The following is a 27987-nucleotide window of genomic DNA, read 5'->3' on the forward strand; positions in this document are numbered from 1 at the left end:
TATATAAACTACTGGTTGAGTATCCCAAAAGGTATAAAGACAACATACACCATAAGATTGGGATGCAAGGAACTCTACTTACTAAGAGCAACAAGGGAAATGCACAAGAAACTAGTCATCTATTCTGCTAAGATTTACTTTTACCATATTAATCTCCAAATAAAAAGAAAACTCCTTCCAGTATTTTATATTCTTCAGGAATAGCCAAAAATAACAAGCATTAAAATATACCTACCTGCATTATAACAGTAAAAATAAAGTGTCAGTTGGTAATGGTCTTTCCGAGAGTCTCCTTAGCTAGCCTACCACTAGGCAGGCATGACAAAAACTGAAGCACTAATATATCTTAGTCATTATTTCTTCAGTTTACAAAGAGTATATTATTATTACTATTATTGTTACTGCTTGAGAATCTTTATTATTATGAGTAAGAACAGCTTTTATATTTTGTAATTACATCAGAAACTATATCCATAGATAGATAAACCCTTGTTTGCTAGGATTTCACTCACACATACTACCTCTGCAACTACCATTCAAATTCCCTTCCCATCTAGCATGACTATCCAGATGCTTCTATGCATATGGTCTAGGATCTCTTTAATAATTCTTTCCCCCCATAAATTCACAGCCCATTCTTCCAAGGAATCTGCTTATCAACATAAGCACTTAGGGTAGAAGAAACAACTTGTGCTTGCATTTTTTTTCTCTTCTCTTTCTTTTCATCCACGCTTATTTTATTTCTATGGAAATATATTTCAAAGGCAGTATCTTTGATTTCAACTCAAGTTCAATATTGGGACTAGGAGCTTCCTAAACTATACCACAACAAAATATCCACATATTTCAGGGGAAAAAAAAGTTGGGAAATACTTTAGTAGTGTCTAGGAAAATCCCCAAATACTCACTTGTAGCAGAACCAAAAAGATTTTTTGTGGATTTATCCTCCCCAGTATTATAATCCAGTGGATAATCTGTTTAAAGAGAAAATGAAGGTAATTAACTAAAACTATCCCTATCAAAGTCGGCTGACATTTAAAGCATATTTTATTATAAATATTCACTATAATCTAAAATATATTCACAAAAAGTTTATGAGATTCAGAAGCCATTTATCAAACAGATGTAAACTAAGGAAAATAATTCCACTGCTTACCAAAATTTTAATCACATTTATAAGACTTTTTATTCAAGCTTTCCATGTACTTTACCAACCCTTAGTAAATGTTTTCATTTTGCTTATAGGAAAATTAGGGAAGGGAAAAATTCAGTTTTTCAGACTATGGTTTAAGACATCTTAAAACAAGGACTTGGGGCTCCTGGGTGGCTCAGGTGGTTTAGCATCGACTTCAGCTCAGGTCATGACCTTGCAGTTCATGAGTTTGAGCCTTGCGTCGGCTCTGTGCTGACAGCTCAGAGCCTGGAGCCCGCTTTGGATTCTGTGTCTCCGTCTCTCTCTGCCTTTCCTTTGCTTGCACTCTCTCTCTCTCTAAAATAAACATTAAAAAAAAGAAAAAAGCAAAACACAAGGACTTGATAAAGTAGAAATGGAGGGTGTCAAAAAACCTTGTCCTACCCCTTCAGGTTATTAGATTTTAAAAAACAAACAAAAAAACCATACATAATAGTCACATGTCTTAAAGCCACTTACCATAGTCTTCATCAAACAGTTCTTGACGTTCTGACTGATACTGGGAATCAGCGATCTCTTCATATTCTTCCACCATGCTGGTGCCAAATACCCTATTAACAACAATTTCATTAAAGACTTTCAAAACAAAACAGAGTTAAGACTCATCTCTTCATTACAAATGACAAAATACATTAACTTTGGTCATTTTTTGAGGGTCATTAGCTTTTAGACTTCAAAATAATGGCTGTTTCTTACACTGTAGTCATCCATCCACTGTGTCCATTAAAATGCTTTTAAGACATTTAAAAATGTAATGACCAGTTTTGATATCAGTCTAAGATTTTCCATATATTATCATCATAGCAAAATAGCAAGCAAGCTAAGCCAGACACATATAATAGTTATTTTTTCTCAGAGCAAATTTTTACATTTTTCTAAAATGGATTTAGGAACAAGAAAGGTTTAACAGCTTATATTTCTATAGTATTAACTTCACAAGATAGGAAATTATTTCTTCACTCTAAATATACTGGGATTTTTGTGTATCACTTTCTTTTTTTAATCACTTAGTAAATGTATGTTGTTCTTTAATACCTTATAAGGCTTAATGGACAAAAGTGCTCTGATCCAAAATGTGATACCAACTCCACCTAAAGAATAAAAGCACAGTGCATGTGAGATTATCTAGCAATGTATTCAGTTTCTTTCATTATAACATTTCTAAAAATACAGTCCTCATTTCCCCAAAAATCAATAATGGTAAAATTTTGCTTTTTTGCCATGCAGTAGTATGCCATGCCTTGTTATTCAATATTGCAAAAGAGAAGGTTGCTAACCTTTATGTACTTGATGAACATCTGAAGCAAGAGAAAGGAAAAGAAAAAGAAATCAGTTCCAAAGTCTGGATAACATGCCATAAGCAACATTTAATATTTGTAAATTATACTGTATAATTAAAGTATAGAAAGCAATGTACTGTAATGGATAACATTGTAGTACTCTTATTTCTCTGCAGAAATCAAATCAATGATTTAAATTCTTACCATCACAACTAGAAAGTATAATTGAACTGTAATGAACTAAATTAAATTTAAGGTTATGTTGCTTAAGCTAAAATTCATTGCTGCTGTTTTATTTCTCTGTCAGAAATAAAAGCATTCTAAAAGTAATAAAGAGAGGAGTCTGGGTGGCTCAAATTGGTTAAGCATCCAACTCTTGAATAAGGCTCAGGTCATGATTTCATAGTTTGTGGGATCCAGCCCCACATGGCGCTCTGTGCGGATAGCATGGAGCCTGTTTGGGATTCTCTCTCTCTCTCTCTCTCTCTCTCTCTCTCTCTCTGCCCCTCCTTCTCTCCTTCCCTCTATCTCTCTCTCAAAAATAAATAAACTTAAAAAAATACATAAAAGTAATAAAGAGGATCTAGAAACAGCCTGTGTCTTATATTAATTCAAAATTATAGATACGTATCATATATGTATCTGTATATTATTTATATACTGATACATATGTGGCTATACACATATACATACATAATGATAAAAATATTAGCATAATACAAAATAATATTTATTCTTATATAATACCATATACAAATTTTTTTAGGGAAAGCATGAATTTTTCATATGCTATGTTATTTCAAGTATAACTTACAGAACTAAAAGATATGTATCAACCCACTGTTAAAATACAAACTATTAAAAAGTAGTTTGTACATCTGGGTTTATTTGGGGATAAGGAAAACCCAGGTAAACTTACATAATATTTGTTAACATTGGACTTAGAATTAAATGTTTTTTGCTTTTAGACTACTACCAAAAAGAGCATTTTAGACAGCTAATCATCAAAATGCTCCATAGTGTCCCACCATAAAAAACACAAAGTAGGGGCTGGCATTTTTTTTTACCACCAATAAAATGTTCTGCCATTATTAATAAAGTAGTTGGTATGAAGAATGATTCTTGGAACTATTTCATAACATGTGCATTGTCTTAATTATAAAATTAAATGCAATTGTATCACCTGCCAAATAATTCTTACAATTTTTCCTTTTCCTAGTATAAAAACTGGCCATTTCCTTTTCCTAGTATAGAAAAAGGCCATTAAACAATTATTTCAGAATTCACTTTAAAAGAAACTGAAAATATAACTTCATTTTTCTGAACACTGTTGAACTATTTATTAACTATATTTTAAAAACAGAATTTAGCATTTTTAGATTGAGACTAGGAATACTACAAGTTTACCCATTCATAGAAGCCAATTTAATACATGCTTAAAAAAGATACACATTTAAAGAAGAAAAGACAGAAATTAGAGCTGCTGTCATTCCAAAAGGTCATATTACAAACACAATGGTACTTTAAGGTGTGCTATTATTTTAAGGAAAAAAAAAGAGAGGAAGAGAGGTATAAGAAATTCCCATAGTTTGCCTAAAATCCAATTCAAAAGTGAGAATTCTATTTGGTAGAGATTTCCACCTCTACATTGTGGAAGAAGCAGCAAGAATACTGAATATAAGTGTTTTTAAAAGTTTATTTAAAATTGGCATTTGGACACAGAATAGTTCACTTGAATATACAATAAAAAAGGCAAAAGTTATAATATTAAAATTAAAATAATCTAAGAATCAGATTCTAAAAAAGAAAATCAGACCTGCTTAAAGACTTCAGTGACTAACAATAATCTGGGCTTTGAAATAAAGATATGATACTATAGGGTGCCTGGTTAAGCATCCAACTTCGGCTCAGGTCATGATCTCACAGTTCGTGAGTTCAAGCCCCACATCAGGCTCTGTGTGGACAGCTCAGAGCCTGAAGCCTACTTTGGATTCTGTATCTCCCTCTCTCTCTCACACACACACTCTCAAAAATAAAGATATGATACTATGAAGATGACATTTTACATAAAGACTCAAAAAAAATATTGATACAATTTTAAATTTCATCAGAGCTGCAAATATCAAAAAACTGGCCTAAGTTTCCAGGTATACAAAAGGGAATGTATTAATATTTGTCTCATAAAATAACATCCATGTAAGAATTTTATCAAAAAGAATATTGCATTAAATTTCCTCTTAAGTTTTATGATTTCTAAAAAGGTGGGGTGAGGAGCAAAGAAGTATAAATAATAGGTATGTTTTCATTAAAAAACATAGTCCTGTATGTATAAACTTTACCTTCACGTATTTTGCATACATCTGTTCATCCAAAGGGAAACTCTGGACATTCCTCTCATCTCTTCCATGGAAAGTACCCAGCTTAATCCACTTATTTGTGGGATATCTAGGAAACAGAAACATTTTTTTAAAAAAATCATAAACCACATATTGAGAGTTCCATCACATCTTCAAAATACATCCTGTTTGGCTTTTTTTCCCCTCTCTGGGTGAACATCTCACTTAACATAGTTTAAATATGAGTAAAATATTGGGTTGAATAAATACATTTCCTTTTCCAACTAAACTCTGACAGATTCCTCTTTACAAGGGAAGAGTATCTTAAAAATCACACCATTACAGAAAGCAAGAAAAGGAGAAGACAAGGTAGAACCAAAACTGTTTGTTGGGCTTCTATCCAAGTACAATGGAGGTTTTAAAATAAAGAGTAACCAAGAGATTATTTTGAAGAAGGAGGTTCTACTTTTCACGTACTGAAACGTATGTGATGATATAAAGTCTAAGTAAAAGTACTGGTGGAAAGGGAATCAGAAAAAATCCTTTACCATTAGATTGGAATTTCACAGATCTTACATAGCTGTTCCCCCTCTTTAAAAGGAAATCTAACATAAAAGCCTACAGGTATTATTTTTTATTATTACAGCATTTTAAAAATCCCTCCAAGTAATGAATGCTCTTAAAATTATAGCTTGGAGAAAAGAAGGGATCAGAACAAGGTTATTATATGAAAAATGGTTGGAATTCAAAAGGTCTTGAGAATTAACTTCAATAACTGTATATATGCAGTGCTGAGTGTGAGATGGGAGAAGAAACAGCATGGAAAATAAAACCACTAATGGTCAACTACAGAAGAATGTTTAAATGAATAGCATTCTACATGTCACATTGGGGACACTCAAAGTACTTATGGAATTAATAAATACCCCTAGTGGGGGGAAAATTTAAACTATTCATTAAAAATGGTATATTTAATGTATAGAATTATTGAATCAATATGTTGCACACCTGAAACCAATACAACATTCTATGTTAATTATACCTTAATCAATCAATCAATCAATCAAGAATTTTAAATGGTGTCTTTAAAAGACAAGGATAGGGGCGCCTGGGTGGCGCAGTCGGTTAAGCGTCCGACTTCAGCCAGGTCACGATCTCGCGGTCCGTGAGTTCGAGCCCCGCATCAGGCTCTGGGCTGATGGCTCAGAGCCTGGAGCCTGTTTCCGATTCTGTGTCTCCCTCTCTCTCTGCCCCTCCCCCGTTCATGCTCTGTCTCTCTCTGTCCCAAAAAATAAATAAATGTTGAAAAAAAAAAATTTAAAAAAAAAAAAAAAAAAAAAAAAAAAGACAAGGATAGTTATCAGGATGTAAGCAGTAAAAACTCATTTTTTAATACAATTAGTAAATATATAGAAAAGACTGGAAAGAATAAATTAAAATGCTAATAAGTTATCTCTGGTTGATTAGATTGTGGTTCTTTACCAAATTCCTTATAATACATGTTTGTTCTTTTATAATCACACACACAACACAAAGTTTTTAAAATATACTTTAACAAAAATACATTTCATGATAAAAAATGAAACACTCATGAATGTTTTTAATAACTTTTTAAAGAAATGTTTGGCAGCAACAGGTTATAATTAAAAATAAGGGCTCTGGGGGCACATGGTGGCTCAGTTGGTTAAGCATCTGACTCTTGATTTCAGCTCAGGTCATAATTTCAGGGTTCCTGGGTTCAAGCCCCTTGTTTGGCTCTGCACTATGACAGTGGAGCCTGCTAGGGACTCACTTACTCACTCACTCTCTCTCTCTCTCTGCCCCTCCGCCTCTCATGCTCACTCTCTCTCTCTCTCTCACTCAAAATAAATAAATTAAAAAAAAAAAAAAAGGACCTTGAAGTCATACACATCTAGGTTTGAATAAGTCACCTGACCTAGGCAAACTACTTAACCTCATCTTATAAAGGAATAAGATCATAGGATGATTATAAATAAGATCATAGGATGATTATAAAAACTATATGAGTTAATGAAAGTAACCTGATTCACAAGTGCCTAATACTACGGTAGTAGTATTATTGTTCTTACAAACTGATACATTAAAATAAAAGAAATAAAATTAAAATTTTTTAAAAAGTGACTCATTTAAAAATTTTTATTCTGGAGATCTAACAAACTCTGTAGAAGGCAGCTTTAGAATTTACCTGTCACTGATAGAAACCAGAAAGTCTTTCGGAGTAGAAGAAAACAATTCATAATTTGCAATATCAAGCTGTTTTACTTGAATTGGTTCACAAAGTTCAATAACAAACCTTAAAAAAGAACACAAGACAATTATTGAGATAAACCAACCAAAATAACAGTTCATATGAAACATAAAGAGTTTGCATAAAATAGAGTTTCACTAAGTTACTCATTATTTCTCTAGCATATCATTAGTTGGGGGGGTGGGGTAACTATAAATAACACAAGATATTTATATTGACTATAAATAACACAAGATATTGATAACAATATTTCAATGACAAAGCACATTCTTGGAGAAGGAATGACTTCACAAAGGACAGTTAGTAATAGTGTCAACTGACTAGTCTAGATGGCAGTTTGGCATATATGTGGCTTCAAAGGGTAACACAGCCTTTGATCTAGCAATACACTTTTATTTTTTTTTTTTAATTTTTTTCAACGTTTTTCATTTTTGGGACAGAGAGAGACAGAGCATGAACGGGGGAGGGGCAGAGAGAGAGGGAGACACAGAATCGGAAACAGGCTCCAGGCTCCGAGCCATCAGCCCAGAGCCCGACGCGGGGCTTGAACTCACGGACCGCGAGATCGTGACCTGGCTGAAGTCGGACGCTTAACCGACTGCGCCACCCAGGCGCCCCGCAATACACTTTTAGAAATCTATCCTAAGGACACATTGATCCAAACATTCACCCCTGTACGTATATACAGTGTCACATAGCAAGGCACAGGGGGAAAAAGTCAACCTAGATGTTTAGCATAGAGGATTCAAGTATGGTCCACCCAAACAATCAGATGCCAACAGGCATTAAAAATGATACTAGAGGGGCGCCTGGGTGGCTCAGTCGGTTGAGTGTCCGACTTCGGCTCAGGTCATGATCTCGTGGTCTGTGGGTTCGAGCCCCGCGTCAGGCTCTATGCTGACAGCTCAGAGCCTGGAGCCTGTTTCGGATTCTGTGTCTCCCTCTTTCTCTGACCCTCCCCTGTTCATGCTCTCTCTCTCTCTGTCTCAAAAATAAATAAATGTTTAAAAAAAATGATACTAGAAACTACACATACCATTTATATAAAAATCTAGGAAATGTAAACTATAGTGATAGAAAACTGATCTTTAATTATTGTGGGGGCAGGGTTTAGGAAGGAAAAGTTACAAAGGAGCATGAGAAACCTTTTTAGGAAGGTGGATATGTGCATTATCTTTATTGTGGTGATAATTTCACAGATGTATAAATGTCAAAAATTATCATATTGCATATTTTGACATGTTGCAGTTTATTTTACATGTGTATATATATTTTTATGTCAATTACGTCTCAATAAAACTATTCTTTAAAAATGATGCTAGTGACCTGTACTTATAAACATGGAAGAATGCCATAAAATACTGCTTCTTAGGAAAAATTAAAAGTATGGTATCATGTGTGTAAAATAAAACTGCATACAGTATGGCATTTGGGGAAGAGAAATACTCATGACATCTAGCACTCTAATCAATACTAATTACTATACTATAATTACTACATTACTATAATGTAATAACTATACCAAATGTTATTATATATATTGACAGTGAAATAAATCAAAAACATTAAAATTAACATATTGTGTTTAATTTATGACAGAGCAACAGAGCCAAGTTCTAAGAGATGGCAAAAGCAATCAGGTTTTAGAGAAAAGCTCATGAAGAGAAGCAAACTAACTTGCTAAATGCTTACTCTGGGTCAGATACTATGTTAGATGATTTACATCCATCCTTTAATTCTTACAACCACACTGCAAAGACTATCATCGCCATTTTATAAAACAATTCAATAAACACTAATTGGTTACTTCACATTCTTCTCGTCTATCTTTTAATAAGAAACCTCTCCTCCAAGATGTAGCTGAGCTCTTATGGCCACTGTATTTCTCAGTCTTGGCCATACTGCTTAGTTCTGGAGGATGGGCTGTGAGCAGAAGTGTCAAGTGCAATTTTCAGGTCAAGCCTTTAAACGGGAGCTGCTACTTCTCCATTTGCTTTCTACTGCCTTACAGGCTGTAATGAGAATGTGGGAGGAATAAATCATTTCAGCAACCCAGGCAGGGTCAACACCTGCAGGGGAGGAAAAGGAACATGACAGAAGGTGTGTGGGTCCTTTCATTGTTCTTTTACACTCCTGCACTACCTACCAGCTTGAGCTTTTACATCAAAGAAAATTAAATCTCTTATTTAAACCACAGTTCCACGGTCTCTGTTAAAGCAGCAAAATCAAAAGCCCTAACAGTCATGCAGCCAACAAGCAGTGAAGCTAAAAGTCAAAATCCAAATCCACCTGGTTCCAAAGCCTAAACATTTCCCATACCACCAAAACAACCTTGGGAGAGGGAACTAAAGAAAATCAAACTGAGACTTTACTTGTTATTTACAATGACAATACTCTGAAAGAGTATTAAGAAGAAAATAAAAAGTTAATTCTCCCCACTTCTTTCTTTTGTATACAATGTTCTCCACTTCTAAGAAGACATGAGCTATATATTAATATCAGAAAAAATAAGCTTTCAAACAAATATATTACCAGGTATAAAAAGTAAATTCACTGCTTTGGATTCTGTGTCTCCCCCTCTCTCTCTCTGCTCCTCCCCCACTCACGCTCTTTCTCTCCTTCAAAAATAAATAAACAATAAAAAAAAAAGTTTTAAAAGGGGTGGCTGAGTGGCTCAGCCAGGTAAGCATCCGACTTCAGCTCAGGTCATGATCTCACATGTTTGTGAGTTTGTGAGTTCGAGCCCCTCATCAGGCTCCGTGCTGACGGCTCAGGGACTGGAGCCTGCTACAGATTCTGTGTCTCCCTCTCTCTCTTCTCCTCCCCCACTCACGCTCTTTCTCTCCTTCAAAAATAAATAAATGTTAAAAAAAAAAAAAAAAAGTAAATTCACCAAGAAGATTTAACAATTCTAACATGTGTATGCACCTAATAAATAGCCGCATGATACATAAAATGTAAATAGGTTGTAAATATTCCTCAGTTGATTTTAAAATGCTTTTTCATTTTTATGCCTCATCTTTTATGTTTTCTTAGAAGCAGAGAATATTCTGCGCAAATTAACAGAACTACATATAAAAGTTGACAAATCTAATTTCAACATGCTTCTTTTAATTATTTATAGGTCAGGAATTTTAAAAGATCTGAGATCTAAAAAAGAAAAATTAAAAAAAAAAAAAAGATCAGACATCTAAACACAAAAGCAGTGTGATAAAACACCATGTATCAAAATTTAGTTGATATAATTAAGAAGGAAGTTTATAAACTTAAATGTGCATATCTCAAAAGAATTTAGTTCAATAGATTAAACTTAAAGAAAATATAAAATAATAAAGTTTCAAACAGAAATCCATAAAATAGGAAAAAATAAAAAGGTATGATAGAAGGAATCAATAAAGTAAAAGTAGAATGTGGGGATTAAATAGGAGGCATAAATTAAAATATTAGGATTTAAAAAAAATTTTAAGCAGTATACTACAAATAACTTTATTATAAAAACTTTAAAAATGTATTAAACCAATTCCTAGAAAAGTATAATTTACCAAAACTAATTTAAGAATAAATAGAAAACCTAGTCATATAACTATTTGTTTTAAATGTAGTTTAAACATTTATACTACATGCCATCTACTCACACCAGTCCAAAATTGTACATGCACAAGTTTATTTACAGTAACACTGCAATGGCAAAAGATTATAAACAACCCATATATCCAACATCAGAAGACTAGTTAAGTCATGGTACAACCATATAATGAAATTTTATACAGCTATCAAAAAGAATGAAAAAGTTTTCTATGAACAAAATTGAAAGATGACCAGATACTAAGTTAAAACTTAACTCAAGGTGAAAAATAGTGTGCATAATATACTATATTCTGTGAAAAGATGTATAAAAATCTGTATTTGTATAAATTTGTCTATATTTGCATAAAGAAACTGAAAAGATATCTAAAAATTTAACATTGAATAAGAAGATGGATGACAGAGATTAGAAGGATATTTCTCATTGTAACTCCTTTATCCTTTTTGGGTTTGAACCATGTGAATGTATTACTTAGTTTTCAAATCACATGCTTGAAAGAAAATTAGTATCTTCCCATAGGCCCAGATGAGTTTATAGTTGAGTTCCAAACGTAGAATATATCCAATGGTACAAGGTTAGATGCAATGCCTTCAAAATAAGGAGTAAGAGGATACTGCCTACTATCTTTCTATTCACAATTTTCTCAAGGAACTTGCCAGCATGAGATGACAAAAAGAAAGTAAAATACAATGAAAAGGATTAAAAAAATTTTTAAAGAAGAAAAATTTGCAGAGAAGCTACAATTTTCTATACAGAAATCCTAAAGAATAATCCACATATTATTAGAAAAACAGAATATAAAAAGGTAGCTGGGTTTAAGATCCACATATAAAAAACTGGACATCTATACACAACAAAATATAATTTTTAAGATATATTTACAATAGCAACAAAAAATAGCTTCCCAGAAATGAACTTAATAAAAGATATACAACCATGAAAATTTTAAAAAATAATCTTACTGAAAGACATTAAGAGACAAAGAAAAATATGTCCTATTTATGGATAAGAAAACTCAAAATCTGAGTCATCTGAAGATTCAATAAAATTCCAAACAAAATTTGACATGACATTTGGGGAACTCAACAGGATAAGTCCAAGATTTATAGGAAAAAGCAGAGCAGAAGAACAGCCAAGTCAGTCCTGAAGAATATGAGGCAAAAACTTGCTCTACCAGGTACTGAGATCCATAAAGCAAAAGGAAGTGTGGTGTTGCTACAGGCATCGATAAACTGGCCAACAGAACAGAACAGGGAATAGAGAAACAAACCCATGCTTAGAAGGAAACTTTGTGATAAAGGTACATTGTAAATCAGAGGGGAAAGTGTGAACTAAAGAATAAACAATTATCTAAACAGCAAAATGGTGAGGGAAGAATGAGTCCTTTCTCCATACTATATTAAAAAAAATCCAACTGGGATTAAAAACCTAAATGTGAAAGGCAAATATTTTGTAGAATTTTAAAATTTGAGTTATCTTTTTTTTTTATGCCAAAGAAATCTGACATATAACAAATCCAAAATTGTATGACAGGTAAGTACAACTACATTAAAATTAAAAGTTTCTATTCATCAAGACACTGATAAGAAACTGAAAGGATAATTCACACACTAGAGAAAATATGTGCAACATATATAATTTATATGTTCCATCCAGAGCTAAGATAAAATGTTACATTGTATCCATTTTCTAAGATAAACAACTGCTAAGTTAGACTTCTACTAACCAGTTAAAAAAATAAAGCTTATCAATAGAAAACATAGGATAAAATAAGCATTTCAGAGGAGAGGAAAAACTGGTACATGAAAATATGCTCTATCTCACTGGTGATCAGGGACTGACATCTTTCTGGATAAAAACTCCACAACGGCAGAGATCTCAGTCTATTTTGTGAAACAATGTTACTCCAGCACCAGCAGCATCACTTAACATGTTCAACCTAACATGCTCAATAATCGAATGAACAAATGAATAAAGACTCAAAATCCTAGAATGTCAATTATCCTTTAATTCATCTATAGATTTGATACAACCAATAAAAATGCCAGCATTTTTCAAAGAACTCAAGAAGATGACTCTAAATTTTAAAATAAAAAACAAAGAGACAAGAATAGTGAGGTATAACCTCTATAAATAGAGGTATAAACTTGTTCTACCAGATATTAAGACTTCTAAAACTACAGTGAGACTGTGTGGTCTTAATATACCTTAGGAGGAGTAACCTACTTACAATCAGGTGAAATCAGTTAAAGGTGTTCTAAAGTTACATGAAAAGACACATACGTGAATGAGCAAACACAAAATATGCAATAAACACATATACCTCAATACATGCTGTTTGGCAGAAACATTAAAATACAAATGGGTAGCTATGACTACTTCATACAACTTCATCCCAACATGTCTTTGCTTGAAATTCAAAATTTTGGAGTATAAACACTTAAGCTGTCTGTTACTGACTACAGAGGCTCTTACAAATAAAAACAAAACCCCCAAATAACATTTTTTTTTTTTTAAATTTTATTTATTTTTGGGACAGAGAGAGACAGAGCATGAACGGGGGAGGGGCAGAGAGAGAGGGAGACACGGAATCGGAAACAGGCTCCAGGCTCTGAGCCATCAGCCCAGAGCCCGACGCAGGGCTCGAACTCACGGACCGCGAGATCGTGACCTGGCTGAAGTCGGACGCTTAACCGACTGCGCCACCCAGGCGCCCCTAACATTTTAATTACAATTGCAGACAATCATTTCCTCAAATCTAATATATGACATGAGGAAAAATGAGCTTTTAAAATTATCCCTTAAAACACTTTAATAATCTGGTGTTCATTTTCAAAATGAACCTAAATGTACCAAAAGGAGCAAAGGCCGACAGTAGAAAATAAGCACTCTCTTTAAAGTTTAAAGAGTTTTTCCTTAAAATAAGAAAAAAAATAATATATTTTTAGTAAATCAGTATGATGGTGATTTACTCAATTCTTTTTTGAACAGCTGCTTTTGAGCAATTAAATAAAAAAATCTAATGAAACTATTGGTAGAGCACACCTTATTTCCCCCCATGAATCTGTTCCTTTGCCTATGTTCTTAGTTAACAGCAGAATTATAGAACCAAGTAGTAGTCAAAATCCTGGGAGATTTCCGAGATAACTCTCTCCACATCCAGTTACTAACCAGGAGCTGCCAATTTTATCTGCTATATTTTTCATATCCCCCTCTCTTCTGTATCTGAACTGCCAATGCCTTAATTAAAGCAGGTTCCTAACTGGTTTCCATGCTCCCAACTGCATTCTGCTGTAGGCCATCCTTTGAGGACAAGCCTTCTTAAGACACCACTGATCTCACGTTACTTCCTTACTTAAAACAAACACTGACCTCTGTGGTCTTTAATAAACTTCAAAAAATTTTAAGCTAAGGGGCTCCTGGGTGTCTCAGTTGGTTGAGCGTCCGACTCTTGATGTTGTCTCAGGTCATGATCCCAGCCAGGGTTGTGGAATCAAGACCAGTGTTGGGCTCTACAGTCAGCGTGAAGCCTGCTTAAGATTCTCTCTCTCTCCCTCTGCCCCTCACACACACTTGTGCTCTCTCTCTCTCTCAAAAAAAAAAAAAAAAAGAAGAAGAAGAAGAAGAAGAAGAAAGAAATATGCTCCTTTTAGTATGTCTCCTTATCCTTACAGTTCCTGAATGCCTTTGCCTTCCTCATTTGTGACTTCCTATGAATCCTTCAAGATTCAGCTCAGGAATTACCTCTTCTAGGAAACCCTCTCATCCTCTCTCACAGGTATATATCATCTCTGTTCCTACAATAACCTTTCAGCAATACTTCTTATACTATTTCATAATTGTTTAACTAGACTTATTTTTGTGTGTGGGTGTGACCTTAAAAGGAAAGGCATTTTATCTTCAGTTCTGTATCCCAGGACCTAAGATAATTATACTACCAGCACCTGTCAATCATAAATGCTTTTTAAGTGACTACATGAACAAATTAATCCTAACATAAAAGCTTACCATAATATATGTACATATATAGATTAAAGTACATAATTTATTAAATTTTATATTACTTACCAAATTTTAGTGCTGCAAGGATTCAACATATAAAGATCCATATTTTCTATAAGAATAGCAGATGTGCTCTGTTTTAAAAGGGGGGAAGGGAATAAATTACTTATGGGAAAATATTTATTTCAACTCTAAAGACTTCTAGGATTTCTACATTTTTAGATCTTCAAATACTAAGATTCTAAAACATTCATTTGAGAAGAAGGCATAAAAATGGCTGAAGTTTACCAGTTATGTCTGTAAGTGTTAAGTTAGCCTTATGACAAAATGTTTAAAATTAAATGTCTGTTACCATAAAGGAAAAATGATTTTCTATTAGCTATTTCCTTTTTAAAATCTCAACAGGTTTAAAAGTTAAAAATAAGATGAATGCCCTTCAGTAGATGAACAGAAACTGTGGCACATCCAGACAACAGAGTATTATTCAGTGCTAAAAATGTGAAGTCAATCTGAAAAGGTTACATATGGTATGATTCCAACTATGTGACATTCTGGAAAAGACAAAACTATGAAGATACTAAACAGACTGGTGGTTGCCAGGAGTCGAGGGGAGGAGGAATGATAGGTGGAGCACAGAGGATTTTTAGGGCAGTAAAAATACTCTACATGATACTATAATGGTGGGTACATGTCATTACACATTTGCCCAAACCCAAAAACCATGTAGTAAGATGAACTCTAAGGTAAACTATGGACTTCAGCTGATAATAATGTGTCAGTGTAAGTTAATCAACTGTAGCAAATGTTTCACTCTGGTGGGAGGTATGTTGATAATGGAGGAGACTAAACATGTGTGGGTGTAAGGGGTATATGAGAAATCTCTACCGTTCTTTCCATTTTGCTGTGAATCTATAACTGCTCGAAGAAAATAAAGTCTTTGAAAGAAAAAAAAGTACAATGTATCAACCAACAGAAGAACTCATACAAGAAAATGTCTCTAAAAGCATAATCCTGCATTTATTAGTGAATCAGAAAAATAGCTCATGTTAAAATATAGTTCTCAGCAAAATAATATAGATATAGATAGAGATTTCTGAGCAAACAGTTGCCTTTATTTAATCAAGTTAGTAGTTTCTTATATATACATATATAAGAAATTTATAGTTAAGTACCTTGGCTTCTGGATTAGCTGCCAAAATTTTGGCACCACATTCTACTGAGGCATAATTATTTCGATTTTTCTGGACTTTTTTTGTCGCATGTAGACCTCCATTAGAAGATGGATGCATTGACTGACCTGCAGACAAACCTTATTATAAACATATATATGTGATGATTATGATTAAAAATACTCCCAGGAAACAATGATCACAAAAGCAGTAAGTTGCTGTCTAGTGAAGACCAGGTTTTAATGCTTAAGAGAATATTTTCAAAACCCATTAAGCAATTCAAACTGCTTTACTTTAATACTTTAAAATGTTTCTAAAAAACAAATTACAAAAATCCACATTACTTGATTTATGTCTACTCTCAAAATGAAACTTATCCATGAGAATCAAAATATTGTGCATACATATTTTATTAAGGATGAATGTTGTCCTTCTATCTCTAACATTAAGAATTTTTAACTCTGAAATAGCCAAAAGAAAGTGTAATATCTTAGTCCAACTCCATTTACAGTTTAAAGCTTTATAACTCAAAAGTTTCCATGCCTCAAATTTCCTTATAAATTGAAATAAACACCACTGCTCTGCCTACTTTATCTTATTTTATCCTCATTCAGTAATTTACAAGAATGGGTTTTAATTAAGATTAAAATTATATAATTATACACAGGTAAATTATATATGTGAAACCAACAGTATCTTGGTAAGTTTCACCTTTAAAAGGCTTTCAAAAGCTTTATTTTACCAACTGTAGACAGAAATGCAAATTTAAATCAGTCCTCCCCCTTCAAAAAAAAAAAAAAAAGGAATCACAACGCTTCCATACTTTTTTCTTTTTCTACTTCCATAACTTTCTTCTTCCATTCATCAAATGTTGGTATATCTTCTGGGTCTTTGGGACTTGTTACAGATGTATGGTCAATTTCCCCTGGTTTTGTATAATCAGAACTCTGAAAAAAAATGCAAAAGAATACACAAAAAACAGTAAGTCATAAAAGAATATACAAATGTTTTTGTGAAATTAAAGTCCAATTTTATATTTGATAGACAATATTTCAAAAAAATGAAAAATGTAAAAAGAAAAGGTTTGGTTTACTTAAAAGTTGAGTTTCTCTTGAAAAAATTGAAATCTTTTACCAAAGCATCACAAAACATATTCTTCACGTTTGCAATATAAGCTAGGCTGTAAAAAACTTTATAATATACCCTAAGCAATTACTTCTACATAAACCATACAAATTAGTAAGTACTATAGTTGTAATGCATCCACCTTAAAATCTAAGTTAAAATAATATATGCATTAAAGAAAGCTAACTAGGGGCGCCTGGGTGGCGCAGTCGGTTAAGCGTCCGACTTCAGCCAGGTCACGATCTCGCGATCTGTGAGTTCGAGCCCCGCGTCGGGCTCTGGGCTGATGGCTCAGAGCCTGGAGCCTGTTTCCGATTCTGTGTCTCCCTCTCTCTCTGCCCCTCCCCCGTTCATGCTCTGTCTCTCTCTGTCCCAAAAATAAATAAACGTTGAAAAATAAATAAATAAATAAATAAAATAAAGAAAGCTAACTAATTCTAGATATGGCATGTTGTTTCTAAAAATTCCTTAACAGGAATTACCACTCTCATAAAAATTTTAAGGTGGATTTAAAAACATAAAGAAACACAAAAAAATCTAAAGAAAAACAAAGCTTTTAAAGAAACTATAGAAAAATCTTTATATACGAAAGGATTTAACAAGATGAAGAAAGAATAAATCATTAAAAAAAGGCTGATACATTTGGCTGGATTAAAATTTTTAAATTAAACATATCACAAAACCATAAACTACATGGTACAATAAGTCACAAGCTGGAAGAAGTATTTGCAATATATGCAACCAATAAAGGATTACTACCAAATATAAAAACTACCTACAAATCAATAATGGAGGAGAGGAACAATAAATTTAGCAAAGAAAAAATATAAAATAATCGATAATCAAGGAATGCAAATGAAAACCAGAGACAATAAATTATACCAATCTGATGAAGGTTCAAGTGTGGCATGTCTGTTGAACCATAAGACACCTATTAGACTGCTGAAGGGAGTTCTAAATTTAGCAGTACTGAGGGCACCTGGCTGACTCAGTTGGAAGAGCATGTGACCCTTGATCTCGGAGTCATGAGGTAAGAGCCCCACATTGGATGTAGAGATTACTTAAATAAATAAGTAAACTTAAAAAAAATTTTAGCAATATTAACTGAAGATGTGCATACTCTATGAGCCAGTAATTCCACTCTTATGTATTAATATCAGTGAAAACATGCGCATGTGACTAAGAAAGTATGCAGGAATGTTTATGGCAGCACTGTTTATAATATCCAGAAATTAGAAACAACCTAAATACCCATGTATTGAAGAACAGATAAATTGTGGTAGTGAAATACAACAGTGAAAACAATTGACAGACAAATCTCAAAAACAATGTTGAGTCACATAATAGTTAAGAATGAGACCATTTTATACTGCTTCAAAATATGCCAACTAATAGTATGTATTGTTTATAATAATACTTTTGGAAAAAGTTTAAAAACACATTCTTAAACACACACACACACACACACACTGAATTTTAGATACGTGTTCTATCTGAAGGGGAAGAAATATAACTGGGGAAAGGCAAAAATTCAATTTGTAATTTTTTTCTGTAAGCTGAATAATTTATGCAAGGATGTTCATTCCATTATTTATTTCTGTATTCCTAAAACAATGCATAACATATTTACAAACAGTTCCTAGAGAAGTGCACAATATTTATTTAGACAGCTTACTCTGCCAAATAGCACAAGTCTCATATAGTACACATGTGCTATATGGTATAGGGCACATTTTCCCTAATACGAGTACTCACTATATTAAAGCAAACTTTTAAGGACTGACACTAGTATATTAGAATTACACTAATACACTAGAGTATTAGAATTACACAAATACAAATACCCATAATCTCTTGATTATTTCAGATATTTTCTTTGCTGAATATATTGTTCCTCTCCTCCATTACTGATTTGTAGGTAGTCTTTGTAGTTGACAGTAATCCTTATCGGTTGCATATATTGCAAATACTAAGGAAGAGTTAGCAAATTGGTTCCCATACAACCTCTGTGTTGGAGTGTTTTGCAGAACAAACTAACTGACTAATAAAGTATGTGGCTATTAAAAATATATATAGCAGAGGGGCGCCTGGGTAGCGCAGTCGGTTAAGCGTCCGACTTCAGCCAGGTCACGATCTCACGGTCCGTGAGTTCGAGCCCCGCGTCGGGCTCTGGGCTGATGGCTCAGAGCCTGGAGCCTGTTTCCGATTCTGTGTCTCCCTCTCTCTCTGCCCCTCCCCCGTTCATGCTCTGTCTCTCTCTGTCCCAAAAATAAATAAACGTTGAAAAAAAAAAAATTAAATAAAAACCTACTTTGAACACAATTTATAAAAATGTACCTAGCTGAGACACTTTTTTCCAGGATATTAATTTATTTAGGAGGTAATTAATACAGTTAAAAATTACAGCCTTTTATCGGTTAAGCGTCCAACTTCGGCTCAGGTCATGATCTCACAGTTTGTGAGTTCAAGCCCCACCTCAGGTTCTGTGCTAACAGCTCAGAGCCTGGAGCCTGCTTCGGATTCTGTGTCTCCCTCTCTGTCTCTTCCCCACTTGCACTCTGTCTCTACCCCTCCCCTGCTCATGCACATGCACGTGTGCTCTCTCTCTCTCTCTCTCTCTCTTAAAAAGTAAATAAATATTAAAAACAAATTTTTTTTAATAATTCTCATTGAAGAGCCTAAATTTAACACTGTATATGGAGTTAAGCTTATATACTGCAGATACTCAAATTTAACAATCATACCTTCTTCTATATAGCTCTCCAAGAAAATGCTTAAATGAGGACTTTATATATCTGGTATCAAACAGCTGATGGTAGCAGAAAACCACTTAATTATAAAATACCAAAGACATTTCACATTTGGAACAACTTCATGTATGAACAATATACTGGAGACCACTTGCTCTCAGAAAGCACAGCTCACTCCTCAGTTCCATATTCCTCATTAACTACATAATCCCTGTTTTTATGGCAAATATGGTTAGCAAATTGCAAGATTAACAAAAAATAAAAATACATATAATAAAGTAGGAAATAGTGCAAGTTATATACCTACCTCATTTTTTAAATTATCTGAAGCATTCAATGCAGATTTTGGATCACCACTACCCTGATCACTTGCTGAAACCTTTGATTCAAATTCTGATTTTGTTATTTTTCCTTTGCCATGTGAAGATGACACATTTTCTATATGCTGGCCAACAAGGCTATTTGAAACCAAAAAGACATATTAAAAAATTTCAGCTGAATAACAAGTTTATGCAATCTAATCTGTTACAACTATCATGTACAAAGTAAACCAAGAAAGGAGCACAAAGGGATTAGCTTTCTCTATATCATAAAGTGGAATTAAGTATGCACCAAAGTCCATTCAAACATGACACTGCTATTATTACAGAATTATAAAAGGGAAAACAATGGCTCACACCCACCTTTCAGGTGGACTAACAAAGGAAGGCTGGTCAACCGGAGTATTTGCATCAAGAACCTCACCAACATCGCAATCAGTTTCAGACTGCTCAGTTTCACTTGGCTTGGTTATAGGAATAGTACCAGACTTTTCTATTTCACTAAAAATAGAAACAAAAAATACAATCTGGCAATTCAAAGAACATAATGTGGCATAAGTTAAAAATGGTATTAGTGATTTTCAAAACATAATCTAAGACAGGAGAATTCTTTACAGTTTGGCAGGCTGTTTTCAAGAGTTCACTTATTTCAAATCACATAAAGTCAACTGCTGACTCTTGATCTGTTAATGCCCTTGGCCTTTAAATAGCTAACTGCTAAGTTTTAAAACAAAATATCATACATTAGTGCTTGGTCTCATAAAAAATAAGATTTTAAAATTATTTATTTTAACTGCATCTTCCTAATGGGTCCTTTCCAGGTTAGTATATTCTACCAATATTAGTTGTTGCCTATAGTATCAAAAAATAATCTATTATCTCTATTAACATTTCAACTGAAGTTCTTAAGACACTTTTAGAATTTCACTTAAAAAACACATACCCTAATATGTTCTGCTACTCACTTCCAATTCACGAAGCAGTCATGTTCAGGATAAAGGGAAAATAAGATGTACTGTCTATATATATAATATTTAGCCTTAAATTCTTTCTGGAATAAGTATTATTAAATACTGTCCATTATTTCTAAGCCTGTCTTCTGTTTCTTTCTTCCTTACCTAGGATAAACACCTAAATGAAAACTCTAACATCTTTAAGTAAAACTCCTTCACCCCAGCCCCCTAAGTTCTTGAGAAGAATAAGTGTTTTTAAAAGTACTTATGATAGGGCACTTGGGTGGCTCAGTCTGTTAAGAGTCCGACTTTGGCTCAGGTCATGATCTCGCAGTTTGTGAGTTCAAGCCCCATGACAGGATCTGTGCTGACAGCTCAGAACCTGGAGCCTGCTTCAGATTCTTTATCTCCCTCTCTCTCTCTCTGCCCCTCCCCCACTCCCCCTCCCCCCCCCCCCTCTCTCTCAAGAGTAAATAAACAGTAATAAAAATTTGGGGGGGGGGAACCTGGGTGGCTCAGTCAGTTGAGTGTCCTACTTCAGCTCAGGTTATAATTTCACTGCTCGTGGATTCGAGCCCCATGATGGGCTCTGTGCTGATAGCTCGCAGCCTGGAGCCTTATTTATATAAATAAACATTTTTTTAAAATTTAATATTTTTAATAAAAAAATAAAAATAAAATTACTTATAGTTAAAAAAAGTAATGATAATAATATTAACTGACACATATATTTTTATTATGTACCAGATATTACCCTATCCAATTTTTAAATATATATTAATTCATTTGATATAGGAAATGATTAATGCAGTATGAAGGGAATTTGTTCTTTGTAGTGTTGTTGTAAGGAGCTAGAAGAGTACATAATCGATTTTCTAAATTAAAGAAACCTTAGATCTACAAATTCTGAGTATTTACTATCAAGTTTGAACAAGGGAGCTATTCGCAAAAAGACAGACCTACCAATGGAATGCTGCAGTAATACTTGATGGAAGTGAATAATCTGACATTTGAATCTGATAATTATAAGGAAGATTACTCAAATAAGCAGTTACTTAAACAAGTAGAACCTCACTTTATGGGATGTAGATTTCATAGCTAGGATCTACTTCACTGAGTTTGGAACCAGAATAAACACTGGTTATATCATAAGACCATTACATTAAAATAAAATCATTATGCAAAACAAGGCATCATAACTTAGGTCTGCTACATAGCCTAAACTTCAAATCTGAATTTCAAGCTGCCTTATGTGATAAGACATTTTTCCATCATTAATCTAATGAGATTCTCTTTTTTTCTTTGTAATGACTTACTCAAGCTTTGAGATTGGAGTGATCTCTGAGGTAGATGAGCTGGAAATATTTTCAATGTTTTCACTGCCCACAGTTACACTGGAAGAATCTTCATGTAGATCAACTGGAGGGAGTGTCTCAATCACAGATGGACTTAACTTTTTTGACTCTGCATTCTGTTTAAAAAAAAAAAAAGTTACATTAAATGTGGAGGTTAATACATTATCTCGTTAGCTATACAGGATTTTATAAAATTATGTCTCAAAAGTGACAGTACCAAGAATGTACTTTTATAAAAATCCTTTCTTCTAACATTACCCCCCAAGGAATACATTTCATATTAAAATACAAGCTCTAGCCATTTTTCCTGGCATTTCACAAACTAGGACAAAGAAACCTGTCTTCCTTCTTTCCTATTTTCTATCAGGGCCCACATATATTTCCCTCTTACTGTAATTAATGCTAGCAGCAACAAAGAAATCATATGTAAATATGAAAAATAGTACAATACATACTTCTTGCCCTATAGCAGTTTAGAAGATAACGTGCATATAAGTGAAATAAGTCATACAGAGAAAGACAGATACCATATGTTTTCACTCTTATGTGGATCCTGAGAAACTTAACAGAAGTCCATGGGGGAGGGGAAGAAAAAAAAAAAGAGGTTAGAGAGGGAGAGAGCCAAAGCATAAGAGACTCTTAAAAACTGAGAACAAACTGAAGGTTGATGGGGGATGGGAGGGAAGGGAGGGTGGGTGATGGGTACTGAGGAGGGCACCTTTTGGAATGAGCACTGGGTGTTGTATGGAAACCAATTTGACAATAAATTTCATATTAAAAAAAAGATAACGTGCATAAATAAAGAACAACACAGAGCATGTACACACAAGTACACAAGTACAATTACAATGCAATACATGATTCTCACTGCTCCTTCAGTGAGCAATGATGCTCTGGGCCATTCACCCCTCCAAAACACAATCTGAAATCTACCTAATATCACTCATATTTGAAACCTCTTGGGCGCCTGGGTGGCGCAGTCGGTTAAGCGTCCGACTTTAGCCAGGTCACGATCTCGCGGTCCGTGAGTTCGAGCCCCGCGTCAGGCTCTGGGCTGATGGCTCAGAGCCTGGAGCCTGTTTCCGATTCTGTGTCTCCCTCTCTCTCTGCCCCTCCCCCGTTCATGCTCTGTCTCTCTCTGTCGCAAAAATAAACATTGAAAAAAAAAATTTTTAGGGGCGCCTGGGTGGCGCAGTCGGTTAAGCGTCCGACTTCAGCCAGGTCGCGATCTCGCGGTCCGTGAGTTCGAGCCCCGCGTCGGGCTCTGGGCTGATGGCTCGGAGCCTGGAGCCTGTTTCCGATTCTGTGTCTCTCTCTCTCTCTGCCCCTCCCCCGTTCATGCTCTGTCTCTCTCTGTCCCAAAAATAAATAAACGTTGAAAAAAAAAATTTAAAAAAAAAAAAAAAAAAGAAAAAAAAAATTTTTAAAAAGAAACCTCTATCAGCACATTCTCTCCCACAACCAATACTAAATAGAATTAACCTTTCCCTTTCCTCTATGCCTCCACTATTCTCTTCTATACAGCACCTCAAACACCTCAATTGCCTTATTTATGTCTCTTCTTCTTCAAGTATACTATAAACATCTTGAGTAAGAACTGTGTTCTCTTGATCTTCATGTTCCATAGCACACAGTAGACATTTAATGCTTATTAATTATCAAGTGAGAGGTACTCAAGCTCAGTTCAAAGAAAACAGAAACTATGGACTATTACAGACTAGAAGAAAGAGGACTGTAAAGAAAAAGAGGACCAATATGGGAGCAGAAAGGAAACACAAGGTATAGAGTCCAAAGAATACAAAATATGATCATTTGGGGAATTATTTACACTGAAATGAAAAATTCACAAAGGAATACAAATAGTTTGTATTTTATGGTGGAGGCCTTGAGAAAAGGAATATTAACATTATCATTTTAATATGTACTCAATGTAAAAAAAAAATCAATGAGATAGTTTATACTTTTTTTTTTTTTAATTAAGTCTCCAAAATCCAATATGTATTTATAGCAAGTCTCTATTTGGACTGGTTGCATTTCCAGTGCTCAAGAGCCACGTGTAGCTAGTGGCTACTATACTGAACAACACAGGTCTATAAGACGCAGTAAGCACTTCAAAGTATTTGAACATGATTACACCATGATAAAAATTCTAGAGAATGAACAATGGCAGGACTGTTCAGGAATAGTCATATAACCAGAAGGGTAACAGAGAACACTTTCTTACTCTATTGTACAAACATTTGACAAACATCTTCCAGAATCCAATAAAATGAAACACTATTTGTACTTAGTCCAATTAAGTCATAAAATAACTCTGACTGTATTTAAAAAAAAAAGAATTCTCCCTCATTTTGAGCTGAAGTTTGCTTTTGTTACTGCTTGAGATACTTAGTTTTTCCTTAGTCTTTCTTCCTCCAGATCAAATATCCCTAGTTCCTTCAGCTATTCCTGATATTAAATGGGTTCCAGATGCTCCAGCATTCCAGTCAGCTTATATTCTTGTCTAGTTTTTAATATCTTTCATAAAATCTGGCATAGAAAATAGAAAATAATATTCGTGATGTAATATAAAAGGAAAAGGGAAAACATATTTTAACCTATAATTAATTCATATTCCACACTGAGTGAAAAAAGTTTGGTATAAAAACATTCTTTGTTTTATATACAAATACTTCCTTTTAAGTTAGAAAACAATTTCCTGACATCTAAAAATCTAAAGAGACAAAGATACATTACAGTGAGCCAAAATGGAACCTAAAAAGAAATGAGAACTTATACCCAAACTTTTACTACAAAGAAAATGGTCACATTTATTATTAAATCTGCAATTTTGCATTTTCTCAAAAGCAGTACTCTTAGCAGGTGAACAGTATTAAGGCCAACAGCACGACAATTCAAAAAGAAAAAATAAAAATTCACAATATGATGACCAAACAGAAGTTTTCTATCTTGCAAAGTAGTTTTAAAAGACACATCATCAAAAATCAAAGCAACATAGCTTACTTGTACATCCACAGCAGAGTCATCTTTCAATTTATGTTCTTCTGGAGGAATAGGTAAGTTTGAACCCACTTTTTCCGATAATTCGGCATTGATAGGTCCCTCTCTTTCATCCTATATCGCAACAAAGAAAAAAGGCTAACTGATAAAATTGTTTCACAAAACAGTCCTAAGCAATATTATATACTTTACAACCACAACACTGTCTTGTATGCACTTGACTGTAATTACTTTTATTTGTTTACACGGTTATTGTCCATCTTCCTGCATCCCCTTCCTTGCCACCACAGTGAAAACGGACACTAAATGAGTTCAAGACCCTCATTTGATTTCTTAATAAGCACTTTAGTCCTACCACCCAGCACTATGTATGTGGCAGGATCTCTAATAAGTGAAAGTACGTACATACAGCTCTTTGTGCCATCTCTTTTGACACTTACTTTCAAGTTAGGATTTCAGGTTTAAATATATTTTCTAGCTATACATTTCATAAAAGCAAAGTTCATATTCTTTGTTTATCTAAACAATATATACCAGGTACCTAAATGTTTGCTGAGTTATGTTTCCCCCCTAAATGTTTTGCTTATATTTACTCTCACAACATTTAAGTCTTCAAATTTCTTGTCAGAGATTAGATCAAAGTCTCATAGACTGTGGGTGAAAGTATGAAATTATACTCTTCCTAAAGAGATACTCATTATTTGACATATTCAGCTTAATACAGAAGAATTGAAAATGAGGACTGGTAAATAGTTGCTTTTCATAAATCTTTGACAATTATAACTTCATCTATTAAAAGGCGTATAACAACATTCTGATATAGCGCTCTCAAACATCACTCCATCACACACACATAGACACACACTCTCTCACACAGAACAGGATATTTGGACACAGAAGTCCAAGGTATGTTTTTAGTTAACTTCAGCTACTTTACCTCTTATTCCTCTATGAAAAATCATCCCCTTTTCTTCTACAAAATTTTAGTTCCATTTTTTCCTGATAATTGCTACTAGACTCAGAAAGCACACATAAAAAATAATTTCGCCTCAATTTTATTTTTATTTATTACAGAGAGAAATAAGGGAATATTAGCATTATTATTTTAATTTGGGGCGCCTGGGTGGCGCAGTCGGTTAAGCGTCCGACTTCAGCCAGGTCACGATCTCGCGGTCCGTGAGTTCGAGCCCCGCGTCGGGCTCTGGGCTGACAGCTCAGAACCTGGAGCCTGTTTCCGATTCTGTGTCTCCCTCTCTCTCTGGCCCTCCCCCATTCATGCTCTGTCTCTCTCTGTCTCAAAAATAAATAAACGTTAAAAAAAATTTAAAAAAAAATTTTTTTTTAAAGAAAAATGACTCCCTTTGTCCTCCAGTGGCTCTCTTGAGAGGTCTTTTTGGTTATACCAATGTATGAAAAAGGGCACTCATTACTCTGGATGAAGTATGTAATAAGAATTTTTGTTTTTAGTATCTTAAAAAGTTGCTTGGCCCTATAAAAGGTAGTCTTCAGAGAGGAGACTGATCATTCTTGGGTGAATATAGGCTCCAATATGGGAAAATACCGTGGGACTATGGAGCAACAAGTGTGAAATGCCAACTTGGACAGGGAGAATGGACTCTCATTCGTGGGCTCGGATTAAAGTTATCTTTAAGAATCATTAGAAAAATGACTAAACATGAGAATATGAAATAAAACAAGCATGTCTTTAATATCCAATTCACAGGGAAGAGTGACTGTGTGGCCAGAAACTCTTGTAAATACATCTATCTCCTCCAGAGCTCTCCTCTTACCCCTCTAGTTAACTGGAGGGACTAACAGCATTCAAAATAAAAACATTTACAATTAGAAAAAAAAATAGAGATTCAGCAGCAGTCTTCAGAATTTTAAACGCTCCATCACAGAAATATATCCTCGTTAACTCCAAAATTTGCATAATCTACTCTAAATGTCATGCCAGCCATCCAGGCATGTAATTATAAATCTGTATTTCCACACACACACGCATACACAAGCACATGTGCATATACATAACTGAGAAACAATGCAAAAGTTTGTCAATAAAGAAATATTTAATAAATTATGAAATATCTATATGAATGAATAAAAATGTAGCCATCATAAGAAAATAACATAAAGGGGCGCCTGGGTGGCGCAGTCAGTTAAGCGTCCAACTTCAGCTCAGGTCACGATCTCGCAGTCCGTGAGTTCGAGCCCCGCGTCGGGCTCTGGGCTGATGGCTCAGAGCCTGGAGCCTGGTTCCGATTCTGTGTCTCCCTCTCTCTCTGCCCCTCCCCAGTTCATGCTCTGTCTCTCTCTGTCCCAAAAATAAATAAACGTTGAAAAAAAAAAAAAAAAACAAGAATATAACATAAAAAGGAGTCCATGAGATATTACTGGGGCAGAGGGAAAAGTCAATTTGTAGAATATTTATAATGTGACATTTCATGGAAAATTAAAATATTAATCTGTGTGCCATATAATGGCATATAGATAACTACAAAAAAACTGTCTCAATCTTTTCACAAGAAACAGTAAATTATGGCTCCTTTGGAGAGGAAAATAGAATATAAACATAAATATTTTATAGTTGGTATAAATGACTTCTATACAGTTGATCCTTAAATAATGCAGGGGTTAGGGATACCAAGCC

General features: G+C 34.2%; 1 protein-coding gene across 5 annotated transcripts in view; it reads right to left on the reverse strand.

The window, feature by feature from the left end:
- Window positions 1–27987, reverse strand: part of SUCO (SUN domain containing ossification factor) — a 94685-nt gene that overhangs the window by 38231 nt on the left and 28467 nt on the right. For 2 of the 5 annotated variants that reach the window (XR_015246061.1, XM_086693945.1), the window contains exons 3-15: window positions 25341–25451; window positions 22299–22453; window positions 20393–20530; window positions 20017–20167; window positions 16658–16781; window positions 15838–15974; window positions 14732–14799; window positions 7015–7122; window positions 4812–4917; window positions 2470–2490; window positions 2228–2283; window positions 1652–1743; window positions 909–974 (exon numbers count right to left, since the gene is read on the reverse strand). Coding sequence is in view for 4 of the 5 variants with exons in the window: in XM_086693945.1 (XP_086550071.1) it covers window positions 909–974; window positions 1652–1743; window positions 2228–2283; window positions 2470–2490; window positions 4812–4917; window positions 7015–7122; window positions 14732–14799; window positions 15838–15974; window positions 16658–16781; window positions 20017–20167; window positions 20393–20530; window positions 22299–22453; window positions 25341–25451 (1333 nt within the window). In the remaining variant the exon portion in view is untranslated. The remainder of the gene's footprint in view (window positions 1–908; window positions 975–1651; window positions 1744–2227; window positions 2284–2469; window positions 2491–4811; window positions 4918–7014; window positions 7123–14731; window positions 14800–15837; window positions 15975–16657; window positions 16782–20016; window positions 20168–20392; window positions 20531–22298; window positions 22454–25340; window positions 25452–27987) is intronic. The other 3 variants (XM_086693943.1, XM_086693946.1, XM_086693944.1) reach the window with 3 other exon arrangements.

Source organism: Puma concolor, chromosome E4 (assembly GCF_028749965.1).
Source record: "Puma concolor isolate L17-30 chromosome E4, mPumCon1.1.hap2, whole genome shotgun sequence".
Taxonomy (NCBI): Eukaryota; Metazoa; Chordata; class Mammalia; order Carnivora; family Felidae; genus Puma; species Puma concolor.